This window comes from Vespula vulgaris, chromosome 11 (genome assembly GCF_905475345.1).
Source record: "Vespula vulgaris chromosome 11, iyVesVulg1.1, whole genome shotgun sequence".
Taxonomy (NCBI): Eukaryota; Metazoa; Arthropoda; class Insecta; order Hymenoptera; family Vespidae; genus Vespula; species Vespula vulgaris.
This window is the reverse complement of record NC_066596.1, coordinates 374,578-400,000: the sequence shown is the minus strand read 5'-3', so window position 1 is coordinate 400,000 and position 25,423 is coordinate 374,578. Positions and strand designations below refer to the sequence as shown.

The 25,423-nt window shown below is 32.8% G+C and overlaps 5 protein-coding genes across 9 annotated transcripts in view; 3 read left to right on the top strand and 2 right to left on the bottom strand.

Moving 5' to 3' along the window:
- LOC127067648 (uncharacterized) overlaps positions 1 to 2,586 on the top strand; it is a 4,000-nt gene extending 1,414 nt beyond the window's left edge. The window contains exons 3-5 of the mRNA XM_051002845.1: positions 1,063 to 1,265; positions 1,793 to 1,912; positions 2,113 to 2,586. Coding sequence (XP_050858802.1) covers positions 1,063 to 1,265; positions 1,793 to 1,912; positions 2,113 to 2,249 — 460 coding nt within the window. The 3' untranslated portion in view covers positions 2,250 to 2,586. The remainder of the gene's footprint in view (positions 1 to 1,062; positions 1,266 to 1,792; positions 1,913 to 2,112) is intronic.
- Positions 2,587 to 2,672: 86 nt separating this feature from the next.
- On the top strand, positions 2,673 to 7,027 carry LOC127067642 (uncharacterized). Of its 2 annotated transcripts, XM_051002837.1 has the most exons (9): positions 2,721 to 2,898; positions 3,035 to 3,208; positions 3,428 to 3,583; positions 3,765 to 4,100; positions 4,353 to 4,523; positions 4,606 to 4,778; positions 6,015 to 6,180; positions 6,306 to 6,465; positions 6,556 to 7,027. In XM_051002837.1, the coding sequence occupies exons 4-9, from the start codon at positions 3,801 to 3,803 to the stop codon at positions 6,966 to 6,968; spliced, it is 1,383 nt and encodes a 460-aa protein (XP_050858794.1). In that variant the 5' UTR covers positions 2,721 to 2,898; positions 3,035 to 3,208; positions 3,428 to 3,583; positions 3,765 to 3,800; the 3' UTR covers positions 6,969 to 7,027. The 2 variants fall into 2 exon arrangements, with proteins under 2 accessions (XP_050858793.1, XP_050858794.1); XM_051002836.1 differs by lacking the exon at positions 3,035 to 3,208 and having other exon boundaries at positions 2,673 to 2,898.
- LOC127067641 (G protein-coupled receptor kinase 1) lies at positions 7,017 to 12,614 on the bottom strand. Of its 3 annotated transcripts, XM_051002834.1 has the most exons (16): positions 12,383 to 12,526; positions 11,819 to 11,873; positions 11,039 to 11,115; positions 10,894 to 10,967; positions 10,696 to 10,797; positions 10,528 to 10,602; positions 10,390 to 10,451; positions 10,246 to 10,297; positions 9,981 to 10,172; positions 9,586 to 9,893; positions 9,340 to 9,514; positions 8,874 to 9,251; positions 8,741 to 8,798; positions 8,508 to 8,656; positions 8,296 to 8,388; positions 7,017 to 8,144 (listed from the first exon to the last, which is right to left on the bottom strand). In XM_051002834.1, exons 3-16 carry the CDS (start codon positions 11,100 to 11,102, stop codon positions 7,986 to 7,988), a joined length of 1,941 nt encoding a protein of 646 aa, XP_050858791.1. In that variant the 5' UTR covers positions 11,103 to 11,115; positions 11,819 to 11,873; positions 12,383 to 12,526; the 3' UTR covers positions 7,017 to 7,985. The 3 variants fall into 3 exon arrangements, with proteins under 3 accessions (XP_050858791.1, XP_050858789.1, XP_050858792.1); XM_051002832.1 differs by lacking the exon at positions 11,819 to 11,873 and having other exon boundaries at positions 12,383 to 12,614; XM_051002835.1 differs by lacking the exons at positions 11,819 to 11,873; positions 12,383 to 12,526 and having other exon boundaries at positions 10,860 to 10,967; positions 11,039 to 11,056.
- A 1,308-nt stretch (positions 12,615 to 13,922) lies between these two features.
- On the bottom strand, positions 13,923 to 20,013 carry LOC127067638 (uncharacterized). 2 transcript variants are annotated; one of them, XM_051002828.1, is made up of 9 exons: positions 19,549 to 20,013; positions 18,781 to 19,015; positions 18,454 to 18,684; positions 18,284 to 18,378; positions 18,139 to 18,208; positions 17,891 to 18,061; positions 16,406 to 17,764; positions 16,102 to 16,328; positions 13,923 to 15,966 (listed from the first exon to the last, which is right to left on the bottom strand). In XM_051002828.1, the coding sequence occupies exons 1-9, from the start codon at positions 19,554 to 19,556 to the stop codon at positions 15,792 to 15,794; spliced, it is 2,571 nt and encodes an 856-aa protein (XP_050858785.1). In that variant the 5' UTR covers positions 19,557 to 20,013; the 3' UTR covers positions 13,923 to 15,791. The 2 variants fall into 2 exon arrangements, with proteins under 2 accessions (XP_050858785.1, XP_050858784.1); XM_051002827.1 differs by lacking the exon at positions 19,549 to 20,013 and adding an exon at positions 19,310 to 19,527.
- Positions 20,014 to 20,344: 331 nt separating this feature from the next.
- Positions 20,345 to 25,404, top strand: LOC127067644 (WD repeat and FYVE domain-containing protein 2). The gene is made up of 7 exons (XM_051002842.1): positions 20,345 to 20,648; positions 21,033 to 21,174; positions 21,250 to 21,455; positions 21,560 to 21,799; positions 21,978 to 22,116; positions 22,199 to 22,398; positions 22,463 to 25,404. The coding sequence occupies exons 1-7, from the start codon at positions 20,488 to 20,490 to the stop codon at positions 22,599 to 22,601; spliced, it is 1,227 nt and encodes a 408-aa protein (XP_050858799.1). The 5' UTR covers positions 20,345 to 20,487; the 3' UTR covers positions 22,602 to 25,404.
- Positions 25,405 to 25,423: the final 19 nt, after the last annotated feature.

Sequence of the window (25,423 nt, the reverse complement as noted above, 5' to 3'; positions counted from 1 at the left end):
GGCTCGTTGAGCAAGGGGCACGTAGTTCTTATATTACAGCACTGCTATCGTTCAGTAACGTACTTCACAAGGGTGCACTTGAGGGCACTACCGTCCTATCGGTGGACATCGATCTCCTATTCCCTCTCCCTTCTCTCCGTGCCGATCCTCCCTTCGTCTAGTGTGCGACACCATCGTTACCACCTTCTACCCTCGCCCACGGGACGTCGTATCGTCGACCGTTTTAGCAGACTGCGCTTAGCTCTTTTACAAAATACATACATGTAATAGAAAAATGTTTAACGCAGTAACATAATACGATAATCTCGACTTTGGGATATCGATTGGTCCCATGCAAAATCAATCGCGTCGTCAACGAAAACGATTCCGTCTCGAAATAGGATAGACGTGCTAACGCCTAGGGGTTTGTTGAAGTATATAAAAGACAGGGTGGGTTGCGTTGGTTTCTCGATGCTCATGTACAGGCTATAAAAGTTCTCGCAATGTAAGAGACCAAGATCTAGAGAACCGTTAGAATAGAACAACGCCTTTATGAAGGGTAAAGGGACGTTCTTCTACTTCGACGACGTAACATGTAACGAGACTTTACAAGCGAGAAATAATCGACTGATCTGCATACTATTTTGAAGCTCGAGAGAACTTTGTGATATAATGGAACTCTCAGTAGCGATAGGATACCATCTATTATATTCTTCACGGGAGATATATTCGTGTAGACATTTTTTTTTTAGAAGAAAGCTGTCCTATCTTGCGTCGAACAAAAATGAATCGTTCCATTGCCACGCGAATAAATTAAAATCATTGTATGCACTGTATACCTGTTGAAATTGTTTCTTGATTCTAATTATGGACACGAACGTGACGTTCGTAGATACGATTGCAAAAAGATGGAAAGGCTTTCGTGACTTCTTCGAAGAAAACTATAAATTGAATGACACAAATTCATTGCTAATTCATCTTTATTTTTATTAAAATGAACGTTTGATTGACCCGACTTGTCGGGCGGTCTTTCGGAAACTGAATTAACGTTGTTGACACGCCGCTTATCATTTTTCTCTTTAGATTTCTTCGACCGATAAAGCCATATGATCCACCTTCCGACGTAAACGAGCGGATTGACAAAATCTGTGCGAGCCAACAAATCTCGACGGGCGACGAGGCGAAGCTCGAGGGCGGTCTTTCGCGCTTTAAAATCTTTGCAGCCTGTGCGGAAGAGTTCAAGCATTCCGTGCCAAATTCGTTGCTTTGCATAATCGAAACGGTCGGTGAGTATGTGTTGTCTTAACATTTGTTTTCATACGCCACTGAATTTTGCAATAGCTATTGCCTGACAATGAGTGGAAAACTATATGAAGATTTTCCGCACGACACGATTACCTTTTCATTTTTTTATTCTTTCCTTTCGTTTTTCTCAACGTCATAATGAAATGTATATATTTTGGAAAATTCATTCTAGAACATAAAACTATTTGTGAACTCAACCTTCGTGAACCGAGGCTCACTACGTTTTTATTCGCTGGTATTTGTATTACTATATCGATACGGTCCAATTAGAATCTCGTAAGACCTTACGTCACCGTTTTTATCTTTCAAAATTAATTTCTTGAAATTTACGAACAGAAAAATAATCAAACATAAGCTCTTCTTCGAACAAGCTTCCTACGTACACAAATGATCAATTTGATTATGAAATATGTTTATATGGGCTTTCACGCTCGATTAATAACGTATCGATGTATTTTCCAAATGAAAAACGTTCTCGCATACATTTTTACGTATTATTCTATATCAGGAGACTTAAAAGAATTTTATCATACTCCGGTGGACACTGCTACACCACTCGAAACATTACGAAGGATGCAGCTTCCGAAGAACTTACATGTACAATATGAATATCATCGTTTCCATCCTGGTAAGCTCAACATTTCATCGATATATCATGATACGATATTTATTATACTATCGTGTCTATGTTGTTTACTTAACATATGAAAAAAATGTGAGATTATTTAGAATACATGGTAACGACTGGAATGTTTTCTATAACTATGTATATATAGCTATGAACCATGCGCCGTTTAAACAGCTACTCAATCGATAATATTCTCTCAGATACAGACACGATGTTTGGTGGCAAGACGGCTTTTCCGCTCAGCTCGACTCTCGTCACTGGTTTGAAATACAAGAAGAAATACAAAGGTTTCAAGCTGGAGGATCCATTTTATCAGGAATATAAACGACTCAAATAAAATTCTACCTTTGCATTTCGAAGAATACTTGTATTATTTCCTATCGAATTCTTATCAAAAAACGGATTGCTTGTAATATATGAAAAAAATAAAACACGTGAAACTTTTTAATATACACACACACACACACACACACACACACATATTTTTTTTCTTTGTTATAAGCGTATAAGAATATTTTCATGATAAGAATTATTTATTAATGTTATATCGTTGTATTATTGTAAGATTTGATTATGTGGAAGAAACAGAAGGGTGTTCGCTATATTTCTATCAATAGAAAGTGTAAATTTTATTTTATACTTAAATGTTAATAAAAGTATAAATATGTATTTGACATTTCGGGGTCCATTACATCGATCCTGTAACACGTACATATATATATTTCTACATCGACTCAATCGACCCATCAAATTCACATAGCAACGTGGTACTAAGCAACGAATGATCTTTCGAAAGGTAGGGTGTTATTTGTGCAACAATGAAGTGCAAGGTATACGTGTGTCAATGTACATACAAGTACGCAGTTCGTCGTTCCACGATATATTCGATTGAGAAAGGTGACCACTAAAACAAAATGCCTGGAATCGCAAGTGCCACTGGCCTCATCTCTGCACGTGTTCGACCTATTTATAGAAATAAACCACAGGTATACTTATTCGACGACGAATTTCATTGGAATGTTTCGTTATTTTTAATTACGTCTATCTTTAATTCGAATTTTTTTTTCATTGGATAACGATAACTATTTTATTTTGATGAATATATATATATATAATATTTAGATTCGATACGTTAATATGAACAGTGAAATATTTCTAATTTTGCAACGCCTTGAAGACCGCAAAATTGTGTTTTGGACATATGAGGTAGTAGACTATTCACGAGAGAAAATCTTAAAGAGACGGTGGCTCCATCGTTCTCTTTTAACATGATGCTACCCTGCTACTATATTCTCCGTACGTTCGAAATTCTTGCCACGATCCACCTTACCTGAACACACAATTACGAAAATATTCTTACCTTACTCGAACTGAATTACCAATTGAAAACATTATTAATAGAAATTAGAGATAAATTATTTCAAAATAATTTCATCTAATCCCATTTCTTTCGTTATATATACCGCTTGTAAATGAAACGATCGATATAATCATGAGAATAACCTTTGCACGCAGCATGTGGAACTTTCAGGACATACGAACCCAGCACCCTTTGCCCTTCGACCTTACGCTGGCCTTTTTAATCCCTATTCTTATGGATGCTCCGTATTGTGTAATCATCCTGTAGACAATGAAGCCAAAGAGGTGGTGCGTCGTGCGAAGGACACATGGGTAAAAGAAATGAATTTTATGATATTTATATATTTGTCATCATTTGCTAATCATTACATAATCAAGACTTGAACAATTGCTTTAAAATATGAACGATTATATTTTCATTTGAAAATGATGTTTTGTATTTACGATGGTCATACGGTGACAATGTTCGTTCCTCGTTTCATTTCTAACGCAGGCGAGCGAAGGTAAAGCTTTATTATTACCAGAAGAGATGGAAATGATTCGTGCTAGATTATTAGCTGCCGGCAGAGGAGATGTTGTTATCGGAGATTCGGGAAATGTAAATACTAAGGAAACTAACGTCGACGCTATAACTGTTCCGGAAGAACTATTCCGGAAATACACGGAGACCGATTCTCGACCTCTTACACCGGCACCTACTCTCGTTAGTGTGCAAGCAGCAACAATATCGAATCGTCCTCTTCAAAACGATCCTCCAGCAATTATATACAATCCACGAGAACGCACTACATTAGTTTTGGATTTGCGAGCCAAATCACAACCCCAATTGGTTCGTTAAACACTTCTCTTTCACGTACTCAGTCTCGCGATTGTGTTGATGTTAAAGAACAAATTGCATGATAATTCAATGTATAGTGAATTGTACGTGTAATAGTTCATCGTACAACGAAATACGCTCTAATTCATTCTACGATTTCATAATTTATATCATTTCATTTAATTATGTACTTCGTTGAATCTTGCCAATCTCAATGTTTGATATAAGACTCACGATGGTCAGTAAAGTCGGTTTTTTTTTTAGGACAACGAAACTTTCACTTGGCATGCACTGACTCTAGAAGTTCTACCTGTTCCTAGAAAGAGTCAGATCATCAGCAGTAAACCGTTATCTAGACGTCGATCCTTTGCTTCGGTAACACGTCCGGCACCATTTGCTCTTCCTTCTTCCTTGAATGTTGAAACCTGTGAAACAGTAAAGCTTTGTATATAATTATTTATAATTGATGTCTAATTTAATCGTTCGTATTTCGTTCATTAAAATGTATCATCTTAAGATTGTAGACAACAGTAGTGATGAACCTACAGTTGTACGAAGGCGAGGAAAAAAATTACGTAAAAAGAAATGTAGAAGAAATTCGATTTATGGCCAACAAACGGAAGTTCGGGATCCATTTGAACCACCAGAAACACAAATCTCGCAAGCTGGAAATGAATCTAGACGAGCTTCGTTAGTCTATATCTATATACATATACCGCAGTATCCTAACGAAGTGTCTACCAAGATTATATGAAATTTTTTTTTTTAAAGGGACAGGTCCTCGTCATATATTTATCCATTAGGGGTCAAGTGGCATATCATTTGAAGTCTTTTAATTTGTTTTATAATAGTGTTGTTTTTTTTTTATTTTGAATCAATAATTCTTTACATAATGCATTTCGAATTTCACGTTGAAAGAACTTTCATTTTACTGAATATTCAAAATATGTATCGACGTTCATGTTTTAGTAATAAAATTATTTTTTTAGTAATAAAATCTTTGTTCAATGTTACGTCAAATATTCTGCAGTATATCCGGCATATTTTGGTGAATTTGTAGACTGGTATCTTGGGTAACAAAATTGCTGGCCCACACTTTTTAAATAATTTGACAGAAGAGTCGTACTCTGATTTATTTGAGAGCTAGATTTTTCCATGGATCATAGAAATTATTCGAAATGATTTGAATATGTCAAAAAAAAATGTTTTTTCAACACGATGTAGCTCTTTCATACTATGTATTGTTAAAAATGCGTACTATGTCTCATACTATGTATTTTGCATGATTTTCCCGATAATTTATGCCCTTTGATTTTTTTTCTATGGGAATATTTACAATCCAGAATATATGATACTCAATCAGCTTCATTAGGAGAACTTCAGCAGTGCATAGTCGACCAGATTACACTGGATGTACTGCGAATTATTCGATGTAACACTGAACGAAGATTTTATTACTGCATGGAGGGCTGCAATACACATTTTAAATATTTAATACTTTCAACCTGAACCTTCGGAATGTATTTTTTTCGGAAGCTATTGATACAAAATTAAAAAAAAATCATTTTAAAGAGAATTAAAAGATCTTTCAAATTATATGCCATTTGATCCCTGTTATCATTTAAGATTTTTGATGGGATTGTCACCCTCTTTAAAGGGTTAGCCCAAAATGGATGAATTTATGATAAGGACCAATTTTGGCGGCTTTTTTTTAAATCGTTAGATTTCATAATAATCTTGATGGACATTTCTCGTTGAGAATTCTGTATAGATACACATACACACTTATATTCTATACATATAACTTTTTATAAATATGTTACTTATTACGTTACGACCAACGAAAGTAGTATAATTATGTAATCGATCTGCATAATATATAAGAACACGTTATATTACGTAATTAAATAAAACTATTGTTCACAGAGTTCATCCGCTTACTGGTGATTCTTGTACGGTAACATCTTCTGAAAAAGCATTGGTTTCTTTGGCAGAACAAACCATGCATTCCAGTTTTATACCGATAGAAATTCTGAAACATTTGTGCAGAGAATTAAATCGCGATAAAGTCGAGGCAGAATTTTCGATGAAGGTAAATTATTATTTAAAAAATATGGAAATGTGCGTAAGAGAGAGAGAAAGAAAAGATTAGGAAAAAAAATGTTTAATCAGAATATAACGGAATTTTCTTAATATGTACGAAAAAAAATATATCAGAGAAAAATTGCATTCGAAGAGGCTCTAAGAGTGAAAGGTGAGACTCATTTCGCTTTGCGTGGAACACGTCAAACTTCAGTACCATCGATGCAGGACGTTCCACGTATATTCTCACGACAAACTGCTCGTTTTGAGATTCTGGATAGCCAAAGTTTGCGTGGTACGTTTACATATAACTTTTTTTTTTTTTTACGAAATATGATATAAAAAAAAAATATGAATAATTAACGATGTAAGAATCTTTTTATAGGAATCACAGTACTGGTTTATCTGAGCAGACACGTCTTCGTGAATTCCGGAAGAAAATTAATATACGGTCGAGCTTTCATCAGGTTCCATGAAGAAACCTTACAAGACGGCCGATACATTTCCCCAAACGATGTTCAAGAAGCTCTTCAAGATGCAATTGGGAGGACACTGACTGATGAACAACAAACACGTTTCAACAGCTTCTTAGGGAATATTTCCGAACCGTTAAACTTTCGAACCTGGTGTGGCGTATGTGCAGCAGCAGAGAGATTGTTGTGTCCTCTTCCATCCAAACAAGTCGATCCTCCTACGTGGTTAGAAAGGCTGGACTTTGAAATGCTGGAGAGACGACTTGATTCGATCAGCGTAGATTCTCAGTTGGCTCTTCTATTGAGAGAAATTCGTGACAGATAATACCACTCGACGTCACAAATGGAAAATTTAAAATGAAAATAAAGCTCGTTCGTTACGTTCGTCGCATGTTTTATTGCCAGGGTAGATGCACGTATTACATCCACCCAAGCGTACACAGTTACAACAATATACGATTTCTCTTTTACTCTTCTCCTCTCTTTCTTTCGTTCGTTCTGGCATACAAGCACGCGCACATACATACCACACATACACCTACGTACATACATACTCGCTCTATTTTTCTTTTTATCTTTCTTAGTACAATAACATAATAAATAATAAATCGTTTTTTTTTTTTTGTTATTCTTAGAGATAATATAAAACCGTCCTGCATTGTGTAAATAAATTAAGTAAATGAACAATACAACGCGGAAGAGTAATTAGAATACAATTTCCGTGGTGTAATAATGATATTATAACATATTATCAAGTTCATTTCGTGGTTGTTTTCTTTATCGCGTGAACTTTTTATATACGTCTTCTCCTTCATCACCATAATCTTCGTATGCTATTGCGTGTATGTCGATGATCTCGGTCGCTAGTTTGCTACGTCACATTGCACATAGAGCTAACGTACAAATATAATGACGTGACGCTATGCATCCGAGCGAATAAACTAGAACGCCCAAGTCTAAGTGTGGACTCACTCTCGGCCCTTGTATGTTATTAAACGACGCTACTTTCTAGAGTCTCTATACAGTGCGGTACTAACCGCCATACAAGGAAACTTCTTCTTTGGGGACGATTTGTATCGTCCATATGTGGTATATCGGGATTGAGATTAGGACAAAAGTTGGGGGAAGGGGGAGTGAGATGGAAAAGATGTCTCCGTTTTAAATTACAGAAAATCCAACGAGCTCTTCTAACGTAACGTGCCCGTTCTAATTCTCCTTATTTTTTTTTTCTTCTTATCTTATTCTTCTTTGCCATTATTTCTTAGTATAAAAAAAGTTGCTGCTGCTGTCGCTGCGGGGCAGTGGGACTGGAGTATGTCGATGCACACATACTAATAATGGGCTAGTTGCCGTTCGTTGATCGCTGCATCGCCGGAATCACGGCGTCACGTTCAGTCCCATAAATCTTACCAGCTTTTCTTGCCATATTACCGAGCATTTCCATCGAACACTTGTGTGCTGATCTTAGCGACAATGCCCACTCTTTTAAACTTATCTCGTCCTACAGAAAATATTCATTAATCCATTAAAAGTTTAAGCTGTATCATACCTTCTCATTTTCATATTATAACGTTCTTAAAATTTATGTATATATATGTATATCTATGTGAATTTGAATGTTCAATTGAATAATAAGTTAATAAATGACTTACAGGATTCGTAAGTACAATTTTGGCATCCTTCGTACGAACAACAATACATTGTTCTCCTTTTACATGCTGTAGATCAGCTCCCACTTCCTCTATCTAAAAATCCATAAATATGTCTTATCCGTTATTTACATTGTATAAATGGAAAAGAACAAAGTTAGTAAAGCAAACAAATTTCACGTAGCATAAGATACAGTTTGTAATGAAATATCAACCTGATCTAGGAATACGAGTTCAGGTTTTGTAGCAGATTCTGGATGCAGCTCTAATCGATTTGGATATAACTTAGCATAACGTGTCTGCCAAGCGCTGGCAAAAGGACCTCCCAACTTTTTTATGTATCCGTGTAAAATACAATCAGAGCCTGGAATAATTACATAGTGATTTTTATTACTAATGTAAATAGACTATGAAAGACGATATTGCAATGACGTAAAAAAGTTTTCACCTTTTTCGTCGTCAATATCAAATCGCAACTTTTGTTTCGCTTTTTTCTTATTTTCCATCTGCAAGCAATTTTTATTAAAAACATAATGACAATATACGAGTAAAATATATTGCATTATATTATAATTATATACCTTATCTGCTTCGTTGTTAATTGTCTCGAAAACTGTTTCGGCTACTTCGGCTTGCCATCTTTCGGAAATAACAAGAGGAAAATTTTTATACAGGTCTTGATCCGCGTCAGTCAGTTTGATGCCTTTCGTGTCTTCCTCATCGAATGAACCAATATCGAAAGCGTCTGCAGCATTCACTTCTCCACGAGGTGGTATTAAAGGTGGTGTATATTTTTGCAGATAGACCTGCTGCCAATCTATCCCATTAAAAAATGGATGTTCCTTTAATTCATCAGCTCCCCCTCCACGACATCCAAGCCTGTTGTTGATGTCCCTTTGTAATAAACCTTCCAAAAGCGATCGCAGTTCTCTCGAAAATGTTTCGGGTAATTCTACATTCTGGAATATAAATGCAAAAGGATAACGCATTTATAACTATTATAAATATTATTTGATAAACAAACGGGTAATCGAAATATACACCAACCATAGTGAGAGTCATTCGGTCGATTTCATGTTTATCCTTAGTTTTATGTTGCCTGAAAGGACTGTGTCCTTTCAAAAGCTTATACAACATACATCCAAAGGAGAACCAGTCCGCGCTCGAATCATACGGTGTACCTTTTGAAAGAACTTCCGGTGCCATGTATCCATGTGTACCTCTATAAGATGATCACTATTAGATGTGTTTAGAAGTACAAATGTTCCAATTTAGAATATCTCTTATACTTACACGCTCGCGTGTGGTTTCTTCTTTGAAAAATCACATGCTAATCCTAAATCTGATATCCTTACATGCCCATGTTCATCTAAGAGAATATTTGCTGGTTTTAAATCACGATATACTATATATCTACGATGCATATGTTCCAATCCAAGAATTACTTCGGCTGCGTAAAATTTCATTTCTGGCTCATTAAATACGCCATGTTGACTTAAATGATAATGTAAATCACCTCCATTCATTAAATCCAATATAAAACATAATTTGTCTGGTGTGTGGAATGCGTATGTCATACATACTATAAATGGGCAATCCACCTAAAATATATAACAATTAAATGTAAAGGAAATGGTACAATTATCTATATTTTTCACTACATCTCAGATAATGTTTACGATTCTTACCCCAGTACTGACTAGAGAGAGCATTATCCTTTCGTTAAGTGCCAAGGTTTCACCCTGTTTCATTTTTATACGTTTTTTATCGAGGCACTTCATAGCATACATTTTCCCAGTATCTGCTTTTCGACAACCATAAACCTCGCCGAATCCACCTCTTCCTATAATCCGATGTACACTAAAATCGTTCATTGTCAGCTGTAAAGATACAAATTTGTGTGATCAATTTTATTGACATAAATTTACTAGACATACAGTGACATGACTATACCTGAATGTTTAATTCTAGATTCTTCCACTGACAAAAACGAGTGTATTTATCACTAAAAATACATTTGCATTAAATATGTTTAATATTTGATATTGATGTGATACGTACGCGCGCGCTCGCACACACACACACGATATAACTTACCTTTCCAAAAACTTCTTAAATGGTTCACCTCGTAAGTGATTAAAAATTTCTTCTATGTAAGGCTAAAACAATGATCATTTTAATTGTAATTTAATATAATATTTAAGAGATATATTTTTCTCTTGAAATAATATATACCTCAAACAAATTGATGGGAACCTCATTTTTCATAAGGTACTTGTGAACGTGAGAAACAGCTTCTGCTGAGTATTCCTACAAAACAAACACGATGAACAAATATGTTAATTAATGTGATAATTTTTCAAAATTATTCTTTTTATACATATTCGTTCAAAATATACTTACATGTGCATGTGCAAGTAATTCTTTCATGATGAAATTATCATAGATTTCTCTGGCAAGTTTTCTCCTTTCTTCGGGGCATTCAAGCTTTTCATAAGCTTTAATCTAAAATTCATAAATAAAAAATTTCGTATAAAGTTGAATCAAAAAATATGATAAAACTCTACCAGATTTAACTAATTTCTGTAGGGCAACGCAAACCTCTTCATAAAACCTAAGTTGTGGAATTGGTTCCTCTGCCACAGTTTCACAAAAGTCTTTGAATAAAAGATAGCCTGAAAAAAGATTTTACGTAAATTTTATGTATAACAATTAGATAAATATTAGAAATAATATTTATACACACCTAACATTTGATTGAATATTTTATCGAAATTAACTTCGTTCTTCTTTTCAAGATATTTGTGCATTACGCTTCTGACACTAAAACAAAAAGTTTACTAAGTAAATGTACATGTTTACTAAAAGAAATGCAACTCCAAGATATTATATATTAATTTTATTATATTTTTTGTATATATTTCAAAACGTAATTTTTATATAATAGTATAATTTAACAGCCTTGGTAAATTCTATCAAATATATTTTTTTGGTTGCTATGCTTGTACTCGTGGCTTTTTACAATATTTTACTTTCTGTTCATTCTTTTTTAATAGTACTTTTAAACTAATCACATGTAAATTTATAATAGATAAGATTTTAATTTCTATGATTTTTTTTTATCACAAAATTCATAAAACAAAAATTCAAAAATACTTTCAGATGATAAACCTTTTTATATTTTGTTGTATTTGGATTGATAAAAGGAAAAAGGAAAAGGTAAAAACGAAAAATTTAATGACAAAACTAAAACTCAATGATTGTACATACACAACTAAAAACCATGAGGTCAAACATATATTTTTTTATGCATATTCGAAACTATAGGCGGGAAATAAATAAAAAAAATTAAATGCGCTTAAACTCGGAAATTAAAGATGTATGCAAATGGCGAAAATAGGATGCAAGAAAAATTATTTCTGGAGTTCTAACTATCGAGGTGTGTACGTATATCGAACGACGTAAATGGAAAGATCTTTTTTTAATGTATTCCTCTCATCACGATGTATCATCCATGGGTATATACCTTGGCCATATATTGTTGGTTCCTACATTCGTCTATTTAACCTGAATCAGTGAGTCTGCAAGCAAGAGGGTGGGTGAGTGAGTAAGCGAGCATGGAGAAAGAAAGAAATAGATATATATACATACATACATACATACACACAATATATAGAGTTGGGTATACATCATACACATACATACACACATACATACACCACATACATATCATCATACATACAGAGCCATACATAACAGAGAGAGAGGGGGGGAAGGAGAAGGGGGGAGAGAGATAACAAGAGTAGGTGAATGAGCGAACGAGTAACAGGAGAGGGAATAGAGGAAGAAGGGGTGGAGGCAGTGGATTGAGGAAGGATGAAGAGAAGATAGAAAGGGGAGAGGCAAAGAAGGAGGAAGAGGAGAGGAGGGGAGAGGGAGGGGAGAGGGAGGGTAGGAGGAGGAGGAGGAGAAGGAGGAGGAAGAGGACGATGCGTTCGAGCTACAAGGAAGAGATTCGAGAAAGAGAGAGAAAGAAAGAAGAGAAAATTGTACTAAGGAAGAAAAAACGAAATTGGGTCGAAGGGAATACCTAGGATCGGGCAGAACGATCTTCTTGCTAGCGCGTGCAGCCGGCGTACACTTGCTCTTTTCCATGGCCATCAGATAGCTGACGTCCGCCAGCACCGCCTCTAGATCCGCCATTTTTCCCCGATGATAGTTTCTAGCCGCAAAGAAGAAACAGTTACCACTCCGACGGTTACCCGCTCGGAGCGAGCACGCACGAGGTGTCCTCCAGCGCCGTCGCCTCCGCCTCCTCCTCCTCCTCCTCCTCCTCCTCCACCACCACCACCACCACCACCACCACCACCAATAGAAGCAGCACTACACCAACACTACCACTACCATCACCGTTGCCACCACACTCTTTTACCGCCGCCTGCCTTCTCTCCTTTCGCACGCAGCTCGTGCTACGTCGTTCCGCACTTTCAGGATGTGGGATAAACGTGTGTGGTTCGTCTCTTCCCTTAAAGTTGCATATTTTTAGCACGATGCGAAAGACGACATTGACGGTAACGTATAGAAGAATGTGAGTATGAACGTAAACCAGGACAGGAATGATCTTAATATCAACATTACGATGGATCGACGATCTTTCCCTTCCTTTTTCTTTTTTTCTTTTCCTCACTACTCGAGAAAAAATTCGATGGACACAGGATCTCTCTTACGACACCGGTAGACAGACGACGTACCAACGATACATGCAGAGGTTACTTTCGATGGTTGGTAAGTGAGCGAGCGAGAGAGAGAGAGAGAGAGAGAGAGAGAGAAAGAGAGACGAGACGGTTCAAGGTGGAGGGAGGGACAAAGAAAGAAAGAAACGGATAACAGCAGAGGGAAAGCGAAGACGAGCTTCGAGAGAGAAAGATCGTCTATAAATCTCTTTCCGTCTCTCTCTCCCTCTTTATTTCTCCTAATGTATTTCTTTCCAAATACAAACGATCGCTCCTCCGTAGCTGTCAGCGATCCTCCTTCACTATTTCGTGATATGAAACGAAGCTGAGATTTATACGACACGATACTATACTTCTCTCATAGCCATATATGTGCTCATATTACGCGGGTCGCATAACGTCGAAACCCGCTTTGGGTCATACTTATTGTGCGCACGAGAGAGAGAAGATACGCGCGTGTCGTCTTTGCTAGGCACAGTCAGGTCAAATTCGAGAATCAAAAATTACGCACGTATGCGTATACTCTATGTACATACGTTCGCTCGAGAAATCACGCGATACTCGTACGTATTTTTACAGAGCGTTCGTTTCTCATCACCGACTGACAGTCGGCGAGATCGCGGTTCTCTTTGCCTTTGCGCATTAATACGTTCTTCGTTGATTGGCCGTTTTGAGATTAGTTCTTGTGAACTTCTAGTGACAGCAACGCCCTCTTTTGACGTAATCCTTCTCTCACCAATTCGCAAAACTTCAAATCGGTGCGCAAAAACAAGCTATAAAATTTACTTTTAATTCGATTTATATCTTCGTCATTATTTTGGAATTACTCACAATCATTAAATTAAAACATATATTTGTAAATTATAAATTATCTGGTGATTCAAGGTATAATGCGGGTTATTTAGCAGACAAGACTATATTTCGTTTTATAAAAAGTAATTCAGAGGACTAGACTATGCGACGGATAAAATTACAAAAAGCATGTTTTAAGTACTATCGATAAATGATTACAACTTAATGAAATATCGAGAGTATCTACAATTTAGTTCTTTCAAGTACAGTGATTATTTGTCTATCATCGAAATCTACAATTTATACTAATGTTTTAATTTAATCATCAGCAGCACTACATCGTATCTCTAGTAATTGAGCAGCAAGCTCCAGATTAATTTTATCCGAACTTTGTTATACATTCATTTCTATATATTTATAGAAGAAACTAATTTAATAAAAGAGATAAACATATGTATGAAGAACGTAAGTACATTGCTAAGTACTAGATTTTTTATGTTAATTGTTGTAACGTATTGCATACATTATAAAATAACATATTTTATGTTCTAAAATAACATAATAATACAATGACAAGAATATCATTGAAAAGTAATAACACATAAGAATAAGTTATGATATCATTTTTATCCTACATTCATATCAGAGTACTCCTACGTTAACTTGAATTTAATATCTTGAGTTGCTGAATATTTGGTATACATCAGTTTTAAGATCTAAAATGCAGCTACTAGTACAAATTTGTTACATTAGATGTAACTTTGAAGTGAATTATAAAGTGATGTTATCGTTTAACTATTTAAAGAATAAACATTTTTTATGATTGTTTGTCATATGGAATATACATATACACATTAAAATTAGTTGTAAAAGAGGTAATAAAAGTGAATTAAACTCAGTTTTCAACATATTATATTGATGTGTATTATCATCATTTATATAAATATTGCATAGTTTAATTTGACAGAGATCTTTCAAAAAAGAGGCTGATAGACTTACAAATGATTTTGCTTGGTAGAAAACTGAGATATAAGGACACTTTTATATTTAGTCCTCTTTTTTGTTACATTTTGGACAAACTTCTTCAGTTATATTACTGAATGTGTTAACAATTATGGATATAAATCACATTATTTATATGTATCAAAATATAGTATCTGTTGTACTTGAGAAAATAATGTTTCGTAGCAGTTCAATTATCAAATACTGCTGGCGAATGATATAAAATTTTTTTCTCAGCAACATAATGGTATTCCCCAAACAATATAAAATTATGAGAAAAGATTAGTTATCAATAAGTATAGAAGTAAAATATACAAAAATATAAATTCTAAATATATAAAAATGGTAAAACTCATAAAAGATTTTATGGACTATAATAATATTTATAGAAATATCTGAAAACAATTAATAATTAATATTAATTAGGATCTATAATCATATAAATAAATCATTCTATTAGAAAAAAATATGTATAAACGAATAAAATTAAAATAACAAGTTAAAAATACCATATACAAAATAATCAAAATTAAAACTTAAATTAAAAAATTTAAATGATATTAATTTTGAAAATTCCGTTAACAAATATGTACCTCGAGTTTATGTCAGAAAAGTCATTCTTGATCATTTTTATCAATGAAACGTTTAAGTACTTTTTGTGAACGAGAAACCATTGTTAAATTGTTTTTTTTTTCACAAAATATATAAATGGCCTGTACGTAGTTATAAACAATAAGCAGCAATAATATTATTATTACAGATCACTCATTACGTTCTCGTACGAATAAGCTAGGCTTCAGATATGTCAATGACTCAATATATGAATTTACTTATAATAATTTACCTTAAAAAATCTATGTACATATAATACTTAATAAAATCATTTTAGAGGACTCTATTTAATGTTAATAAATAGAGAATTAAATTTATATATCACTTTAAAAATCATAAATTTGCTAAAATAATTTAACTTTATAGTAATACAATTCCATGGTCTCTTTCAAGTCTACGTTTAGCTTTTAAAGATATAGTTCCCATTAAATCTGCTGGTGTTGGAAGACCCCCTGATATATTTGGAGCTACTGCTTGTTGATAAAATACTTCTATCTGTCCACATTGATTACCAAAAACAACAGCATCTTCAGTCCTATATAATGTACAATAGAAAATATACTCGATATATCACAATTTTATGATGCTCTTGTTGCTTTCCTATATACTTTCTTTATTAATAAAAAAACTTAAAAATTAATTAAAAAACTTAAAAATTACTTCAACTCACCGAACAATAACGTCAGTAAGATTACTGGCTTGTTTGAATCTATCATGAAGACATGATACTATATCCAATTCTGTAACTCCCCAAAGTCCAGAACGATGTATTGTATCCCACTCTGCATCAACACTCAAAATGCTATATAATTCTTTATTTTCGTTTGATGGAAGGGGATCTAAACATTGTTGCAATTGAGATTCAAGTCTGCCAAGTGTCTTGATACAAGTCTGCCACTATAACAGAAATAATTAAATATCAATAAGCGTTATATCAATTAATACAATTTATGAATATGTAAGAAGTGACTTACAAGAGAATGTATTAAATCTGGATTGTTAGCAGTTCCATTTTCCATTAATAAAACCAAGACCATATTTTGATGTCCACAAAGGAATAATTCAATTTGTACTATATTACTTTCATCTTTAGTAGCACCGATGCATTCACTTTCATCCAATTTACTTTCATTCTCTTTATCCGTTTCCTTACTTACCGCTTCTAATTTCTGTTTCAATAACTGATTCGTTGCAGAAGAAAATCCAAATATATCACGAAATTCACTAGGTGTTGTTTCTTTACTGCAAAAACCACTGGTTCGTTCATCAGCAAGTAAGGTCAATTTAGACATAAGAGGTGTTAATTGTAAGCCTTCTAATTTTCTTTTCTGCAATAAATTGTATTCGTTATTACATTCGGGTTCTGATTTACGTTTGTCATCATTATCCAAAATATTTAATGGTTTCAAAGGTAAACTCATGGCTTTTCTATTAGATTCTTGTTTACTTTTGTTATCAAGTTCCATATTAAAAGATGCAGCAGTTTCATCTTTCTTTATATCTCCAGCAGCACTTTCGTTATTAGTTTTAGACAGTTTATTTAAGGAATCCGATAAATTAAGAAAACGATTGTCAGTATAATTATTAATTGTAGTACTATCATCTTTAAGTTCTTCATAATGCGAAGCTATATATTGTTCATACAGTGCCTGCGAAACAGGTAATCCATCAGAACGGAACACTGGATAACATGGATCAGTTATTGTATGAAAAATGTTTTTCTCTGACAATTTATTTGGCAACATGTCAATGTCATAATTAATATGCAAATTTTTATTTAACTTTGGTAATCCTAATGTATATGTTCTAAGTGGTATATCAGGAGAAATCTTATCTAAAGAAGCTTCTAAATCAGATGTGCTTAAACTTCTTTTGATCAAGTCTTTGCTTCTCCATGATTTTCTTCTGGTAGAAGGATTCCTTAGTTTATTTAAATGTTTACAACGAAGTGCTTCTTTGACAACATCTGGTATATCATCCATATTTTCCTTTATTTCTTTTAACTCTTTTACTTCTTTTTCTTTTGAAATATCTGCATTATCATTCATATTGCATATTAAAACTGCTGATCCATGTAGAACTCTATTTACATCTTTAAGAGGCGTAGAACAAACGCTTGGTGTTTGTGGATTCGTACATTCGTATCCTTCTATTTTATACTCTTGTTTACGCTTCACTGGTGAACTATATGCAGTAATAGGAAGAGAAGAAATACTAGTCGCACCATTATTGCAGTGCATTGGTTCTAACTCCCCTTCTTCAGGTACCGTAAAAATTCGTGATGTGTCGCGTTTTGTTAGATGTGGTTCTTTCATACTGTTCTTACGCATGGTCTGTAAATATATATAATGTATGTATGTATGATATATATGTGCACGTGTATGTGTGTATATACGCGTGTATATGTGTGCGTGTATATTAAAATATATAAATAAGTATACATTTAAATCTAATTGTACCTTTTTCTGAGAAGAAAATTTTTGTGCCATGGAATCTAAATACGAATTAAAATAACGTTCATTATTTGCTTCCTGTACTAATTTAGTATATTGTTTTTCTTGTATGTATACTCGTAGTAGTTGAACTCCCACGGGCAAATGAAATTCTGTATCTACTCTCTCTGCAGGTGCCTAATAGTTCCAAATTATTGTTAGTCTGTTTGTAACATAAATATTAAAATATATAAATGCTTTGAAAAACATTATACCTTTATTCTATATGGATCCATTATAACAATTTGTTTAGTTAAATCTGCACTCAATTGTGTTGCAACTACCCTGGAATAATGACATTAACACAATTATTATTTCTATAATTTCTATTATAAAATAATATTTTATGCTTTCCTATACTTGTTATTGTAAAATAGAGCACCACCCATAATTCCATTTGTCTCTTGACAATACTGTAAAATTTGTATTGCTTCCAAAAATATATTACTGGCACTCTGTAAGTATAAAATATTTATATCTGATCTATTCCGTCCTAAAAAGTATTCTATATAATTTGAATTTGTATCAACCTTTGGAAGTTTAATAACAGGAATATTAGAAAATAAATTGGCACTGTATTGAAGAATTGGTAAGTAAGTTTCAAACATTTGATATAGTTTCTCAGTAAATTTGTTTCTATCATTATTGAAAGATTCTGATATTTTTACAAGATCGCAGTGAAAAAATTTCAATATTGATTCCAAGGTGTTTGCTCTTCTTTCTAAAACCCAATCATGTATATTCCTGTCTGTTCCTACTGCCTGGAATTATTAATAGATTGTTAAACATCACAAAGTCTAAGAATACTTTATTCTAGTAAGTGTTGATAAAGTGAAAACACATTGAAAATTACTTACAAGTATATATTGACCAAACTTTTTGAAAACAAATTTTCCACCTTGCAGTGAAATTGAATGTGGTGGAGAAAATGATGTTGCTAAAAACTGATTAACACCCATCAATTGGCCTGCTAAAGCAAGTCTTTGAGTAGGTGATACCCATGCTGGATGGAAGTACATAACTGCTTCTGCAGGATCATCTTCTTCTTTACAACATCTTGATGTGTCAAAGACAAAAACTATCATCATTTCCCTACAAGTAAAGGCTTGTAAATTTTAAAACAAATCTACAGTTGTTATAAAATTTTAATTTATAAAAGCATGTAACGTATACTTGTATGATAAGAATGATTAGAACGTATTCTAAGTAGAATATTTAGAAAGGTCAATAATACTTTTATTACGTACATATGATACTAATACATAAAAACAAGACTCTAAATTAACGTATTATTTTATTACATAAAATATTACATGCTTGCGATTTATTAGTAAAGATATCATCATCTAATAAATTTGTGATATCATTAAACGTAGAAAGACTCACACGAGTTTAAAGTCACCATTTTCTTTAACAAATATTAAAGATTTAAAGAGAGACATTATCAGAGAAAAATAATGAATTCATGAACTTAAGATGTACACATGTACACAGACACACATACACATATAAATCCATTCATTCACAACAGCATGTCAAAAGTGAGCAAACCATTATCATTGAATTAAAATTAGCCGTGCAATACTATAATTAGATAATACTACGATTACGCAATCTTCTCGTACTTTGCCATGGTGATTGTTTACGTTTCGTTCGGGCGGTTCGATCGTAACTGTCAAACTAATATTCTATACTCTTTTTTACGTTTCTACTTCACTTTCGCGTTGATCCTCATACGATTAATCTTTTCGAAGTTCACCACGATACAGACTGATACGACCGATATAAAAAATTCACCTTGATAGGAATGCAATATATAGTTACGTAAGCGAAAAAACGAGTCATGATAATAACTACTGATCACTACTTATAATAAGTTGAAGTGAACTAAACAGAACAGGTTCTTTGCCGCCATGCCAAACGATCCTTTCTGGATCGTGGCAAATGATGGCAATTCTTGATTAGTTTTGTTGCCTCGGTAATATAATCTCACACAAGTGTAAGCAGGTGGTAGAAGATAAAAATTTATCCTCGAATGAAGAAAAAGACATTGCTGATGTATCTTGACGTTGAATAACAACAAATGATTAAATTTGTATGCCTCGTACCAATAATTATTCGAATTTTTTCCTATAAGGAAATAGATGAGTTTATATCTTGTTTACTTTTTAACGGAAAATGGAATGAAAGAGCAACGAAGTCATCTTAAACCATCGTCGCAAACATTTTAAGGCATCACGTAGCATCAGAGTTTACATAATTTTTTAGATTTCCACTTCTAGATAAGTAGTATTGAATATACAGGATTGAAAGATATTGAATATTGATATTTTCCCGCCTGTGAACGGAGATCATTGTCGATTAGAACGCAATCGACTTTACCGTAGGGCGCTTTTCTAAAATATAATGTGCTTTTCTAAAATATACCGGCAGGATCTCTGCCGTCACATAGCTTCGAATTTTATCTTCCAACTTTATGACGATTCATAAATTGTGAATAACGTCGAAGTCCGGCAACTGTCAAATGACATTCGCATTTATAAGGTTACTACTTTGATTTTGAAATGGCAGCAGAAATAAAACCCGCGCCCGGAGGGAATCATGATAAGTTTAGTTCCAGTCGTAAGCCCGTACTTTTGTCGAAATTAGAAGGCTGTAACGATGACGTTAACGCGGCTATAATCATCCCGCGGGAAGACGGTGTAATTAGCGTTTGCGATGACAGGTACGTGACGCTTATGTATTCTACGGTCTGACAACTTATCTGCCCGTATTATAATATGGTTGATTTAATTAGTTCTCATATTGTTTCTTTTTTATCATTTTCTTTTGTATTTATAGTTTTAATTATTGTCGCTTGACAACAAAACTCGTAATTATCGGTTAATATTTATAAATTAAATTATTTATTTATTCATTCATTATTTTTTATGTAGCATACCATGTAACATTCTATGTTAATTATATTATCAATTTATCGGATCTTCTGTTTTTTATTAGAAAACTCACTTTGTATCATATTTGTATTTCTTTATCTATATTCTTCGGTATGATCTTTATTATTTTTAAATAAATTTATATAGATGAGACAAGTTTATTGTTTTCACAGAACCGTCAGAGTATGGCTGAAACGAGATTCTGGCCACTATTGGCCAAGCGTTTGCCAATACATGGCTGTTGGTGCAACTTCTATGCATTACTGCGTAGAAACAAGGCAATTATTTGTTGGACTTGAAAATGGAAATATAAATGTATGTGATACAGGGATTTAAGAAATGTCTTTTTAAGAAGTAATATTTTGTGCTTTGTAAAATTCATAATTTTAGGAATTTGTTTTGGAGCAAGATTATAATCGTATGACTGGTATGCGCGAATATTTAGCACATCAGGCAAGAGTCTCTGGAGTTATATATGCGCCAAATTGCGAGTGGGTATTGAGCATAGGCCGTGATAAATTATTTCAATTACATTGTTCCAATACTGGAAGGAAATTAGGATCATATCAAACGGATGCATGGTATACTGCTCTACAGTATCCTTTCTTCAATTTGTTTTTTCGTATGTTTTAATAATGTGTAACATATCATATTTTAGTTAATAAACGTTTGCATTTATATATTAGCTTAACTAATTCAGATTTGATGCACAATCTAAACACGCTTTTGTGGGAGATTATTCTGGACAAATAGCAATGTTAAAATTGGATACTAACGGTGTTACTTTCATTACCATGCTGAAAGCACATACAGGAAGTATTCATACTTTAGCATGGGATTCTGAGAAGCAGCTTCTGTTTTCCGGCAGTTTTGATCAAAGTATTATAGTGTGGGATATTGGAGGACGTCAAGGCACAGCATATGAACTTCAAGGCCATCAGTAAGCTAAAGTAACTCTAATACATAAGATAGAATAATTACAAGTAGTTTTATGATAATACATTTATATGCCGTCATAGAACGTTGAATTTGTTTTACAACGTATAAAATTTAGTTTATATTCTCTTCTTTACCTTTCTTGTAAATGTCTTCTATATCTAGAAATATAAATATTTCAGTAACAAAGTAACAGCACTTTGCTATGCAAGTACAGAACGTGTATTGCTATCTGGGGGAGAAGATGCAGTGATTGTTTGTTGGGATATGGCTGCAAATAGGAGAGAAACAGCACCTTGGGTTGAATCCGATACATGTCAAGTATGTTTGTATATTATTTATGTTATACGACCCATAAATTTATATGATCATAGATTACGTCTAGAATTTTTATCGTGTACAGGCCTGTGGGAGACCATTTTTCTGGAATATAAAAGCAATGATGGATCAGCGTCAGATAGGCTTAAGGCAACATCATTGTCGTCATTGTGGTCGCGCTTTGTGCGCTCGTTGCACTTCTCAAAGAACACCGATCCCATCCATGGGATTTGAATTTGAAGTTCGAGTGTGCGATCCATGCCATATTCAACTTAAAGCTGCCAAGTGGGTATTAGCGGTATATGTAATACAGAATTGTAACCTAACTGCTATATATTTCTTCGTACAGCCAAACATCTCTTGCATCATTTCACGATGCGAAGCATAGTATTATTGGAATGGATTTAGATGCTCCACGTCGAAGATTATTGACTATCGGACAAGATCGCTTAATTAAAATATGGGATATTTCTGCACTGCTTCAGTGAACTTGCAAGTATATACGCTTTCCTAAACAAATCAAATTATATGACACGAAAAACTGTTATCACGTTTAAATGGAAAAATGTGCTATCCAGAGCGTATTTTTGTGATTATGTAATTATTTTTAATTACAAATTCAGATGTACTTTGTGTAATGCAAAATGTTCTTTGTGGGAATAACGAAATAATATTGCGAGCATGAAAACACAAAGTAGAATTGTAATTATAGTTTTCAAAAATTTAAGTCATCGATACTTCTTTGCACCAAATACTCATATATTCCTTGTATATTTATAAAACAAGCAGCAATAGATGTGAATATATTTTCTCATATACAGTAGACCCAACACAATCAATTGGAAAAAGGAAATACTAAAGTTAAAAGCGATCTATCTATTTTTGGGATAACGATAATGTTACTTTCAAGAAAAAATACTTACATGGAATAACCAAAATAGAAAAGAAAAGAATGAGGAGAGACAGACAAATAAACAGAAAGGGAGACTACTAACACAAATCCTATGACTCTTAAATATTTTCTTAATCAAACCTTTGTAAGGTACATCCAGCAGTGCTTACATATAAGCTATAATCTACCTATATTATACATAGGTACTTTTTAATCAAATCAAAGTTATTTCAGTTAATTATTTTGGTGCTGATTGCTGACGTTATACATCTGTAATTATCATTATTGTTGATACATTATATACAGTTATTGTTAAAATCTTTATAAAGATATCTAGCTTATTCATACTTTTTAATTGTTTCAAGATGTATATGACACATACTATACGTATGTATGCAATAGAATACTTAGAGCACTGCATAACGTAACATTCATTTTATTGTGTTCTTTTGTTGATTGCTTTTAACAATATATTATGTTTATTCTACGATGATAAAAAATATTAATATCTTGTGTTTTACTTCGATTCTAACTAATTGTATAATTACATAGTAAAAATTGTTTTAAATGGCTATAAGTATATCACGAAAACTTCATAATTTACAAACGTTTAAAAAATGATAGAAAATAAATTATAATTTGCGTTTTCTGTAGGTCCTGTAAGACTTTTAATTTCATACAAATAATAGTAATAATTATATAATTATAAACATATAATCATACAAACGTATACATACATACATATAATTTACTAGATATAATTTACTAAATATATTATGAAGTCAGAAGTCTTATAATATCTTCATATAATAATTTTAATAAGTCCTAGTCGTCTTATATATTAATTTTATGACTTAAAGCTATATATTACTGTTATATTATTCTTACTAAACATATACAAACAAAGATATGTTAAACAAGAATGCTACGATAAAATAATTTTTATCTACTAAAGTTGGATACAAAGTAATAATTTTGTTAATCAAATAGATTCTTGAAAAGTTTTAAAGCAAAATATGTTTAAAAATAAATTACGTTGAATCTTTTTAATGTTCATTCATGTAACTAATAGTTTTTGTAGGAATTTATAATTTTTGCTTTTCATGGACACGACTATTTCGTAACAATCTTTTATTTATTTTTAAACGGCTTTCTCCTTTTCTGAGCATGTCTGCCTTCCTTTGTCTTTTCATCTTATAGTCATAAATTTACTTATTTCAACATGGAAGATAAAAAAAATTAAGAAGAAAAATTTGTTCTTCCTTTTATATGAAAGATCCAATTTTATTGGTATCATGTCCTTCCAAAACTCATTCTAGTTTCTAAAACTTGAAATTGTAGATACAATAGTCTTCTTGTGCTTCCATAAAGCTAGTTGTCATAAATTGTGATGCAAAAATTGTAATAATAAAAAATATGTCAAAAAAATAACATGAAAATGTTAAAATTGGACATTCATGTAAACATTAAATGTATGTTATATCATTACATTATATCTTTCATAAAATTTTCCCTGTAATTGATTATTTATAAATAATCTATATGCTTGTCTTGTACCTGAAAGTAAAAAATTATCATTACACTAAATTACAAAATAGGGACTACTGACTTTCATATTGAAATTTGAGTATAAATGGTTACGATGAGAAGTATAATGTTACTCTGTTATAAAGAAATATTAAAAGTTTTATTATATCATATTTTCTTCATTTTTGATAATTTTCAAACTCGATTGTATTCTACAATTCAATCGAGCTACGTTAAAAGATACAATTATACTTGTTTTGTTGGGGTCATTTATAGTATCTTTACATGCTATCATGAATATTTTGTATGCTAACGAAGAATATATTATTGAATATACTATTGAAATAAGTTGTATGTGCTTCTTATTATAAAAAAAAAAAGTGCTATTACTTGATTAATGTAATTATCTTATTTACGATAAAAATGCGCTGTATATTAAATATTATCTACGAAGTCTTCAAAAGTATCATACATAGAAAATGTACATTCGTAAGATAATTTTGAAAAAAAAAAGTTTATTATACGATTCTTCGATGAAAATTTCTTTACTGTTACGTCCCTAGATAAAGTGTTTAAATCGCTTGAGAAAATGACAATTATTACTAACGAAATGTATGCTACTTGAACTTATTATCAAAATTGTTCTCGTTACGTAAATACACATTTCGTTTTACGTTAAGCGAATGTTAAATGATAATAAATGTTTCCGGTAAAGCGATCACTGCATTTCACCATCAACTTTATGCATTAGTATGTATATTATAAGATATATAGCTGTAAAGAATGAACAAAAATATGTGTATACATCCAATCGTATATAAATTGGTACGAACCGATCGCAAACGAAGTAAAAAATATATTTTCAACGTTAATGACACGTCGTTTATTATT

What these genes read in the sequence shown, in the direction of transcription:
- LOC127067642 (XM_051002836.1), top strand. Translation starts at nt 2,827, where the DNA reads ATGCCTGGAATCGCAAGTGCCACTGGCCTCATCTCTGCACGTGTTCGA. An exon ending in GTCGTGCGAAGGACACATGG is followed by an intron (nt 3,584 to 3,764) that starts GTAAAAGAAATG and finishes TTTCTAACGCAG; the next exon opens with GCGAGCGAAGGTAAAGCTTT. An exon ending in ATGTTGAAACCTGTGAAACA is followed by an intron (nt 4,524 to 4,605) that starts GTAAAGCTTTGT and finishes TATCATCTTAAG; the next exon opens with ATTGTAGACAACAGTAGTGA.
- LOC127067644 (XM_051002842.1), top strand. Translation starts at nt 20,488, where the DNA reads ATGGCAGCAGAAATAAAACCCGCGCCCGGAGGGAATCATGATAAGTTT. An exon ending in GCATGGTATACTGCTCTACA is followed by an intron (nt 21,456 to 21,559) that starts GTATCCTTTCTT and finishes TAACTAATTCAG; the next exon opens with ATTTGATGCACAATCTAAAC. An exon ending in TATGAACTTCAAGGCCATCA is followed by an intron (nt 21,800 to 21,977) that starts GTAAGCTAAAGT and finishes TAAATATTTCAG; the next exon opens with TAACAAAGTAACAGCACTTT.
- LOC127067641 (XM_051002832.1), bottom strand. Translation starts at nt 12,495, where the DNA reads ATGGCGGATCTAGAGGCGGTGCTGGCGGACGTCAGCTATCTGATGGCC. An exon ending in AAGAAACCACACGCGAGCGT is followed by an intron (nt 9,515 to 9,585) that starts GTAAGTATAAGA and finishes ATCATCTTATAG; the next exon opens with AGGTACACATGGATACATGG. An exon ending in ACCGAATGACTCTCACTATG is followed by an intron (nt 9,252 to 9,339) that starts GTTGGTGTATAT and finishes TTTATATTCCAG; the next exon opens with AATGTAGAATTACCCGAAAC.
- LOC127067638 (XM_051002827.1), bottom strand. Translation starts at nt 19,365, where the DNA reads ATGTCTCTCTTTAAATCTTTAATATTTGTTAAAGAAAATGGTGACTTT. An exon ending in CTGTTATTAAACTTCCAAAG is followed by an intron (nt 18,379 to 18,453) that starts GTTGATACAAAT and finishes TTATACTTACAG; the next exon opens with AGTGCCAGTAATATATTTTT. An exon ending in CTTACTGACGTTATTGTTCG is followed by an intron (nt 15,967 to 16,101) that starts GTGAGTTGAAGT and finishes TACATTATATAG; the next exon opens with GACTGAAGATGCTGTTGTTT.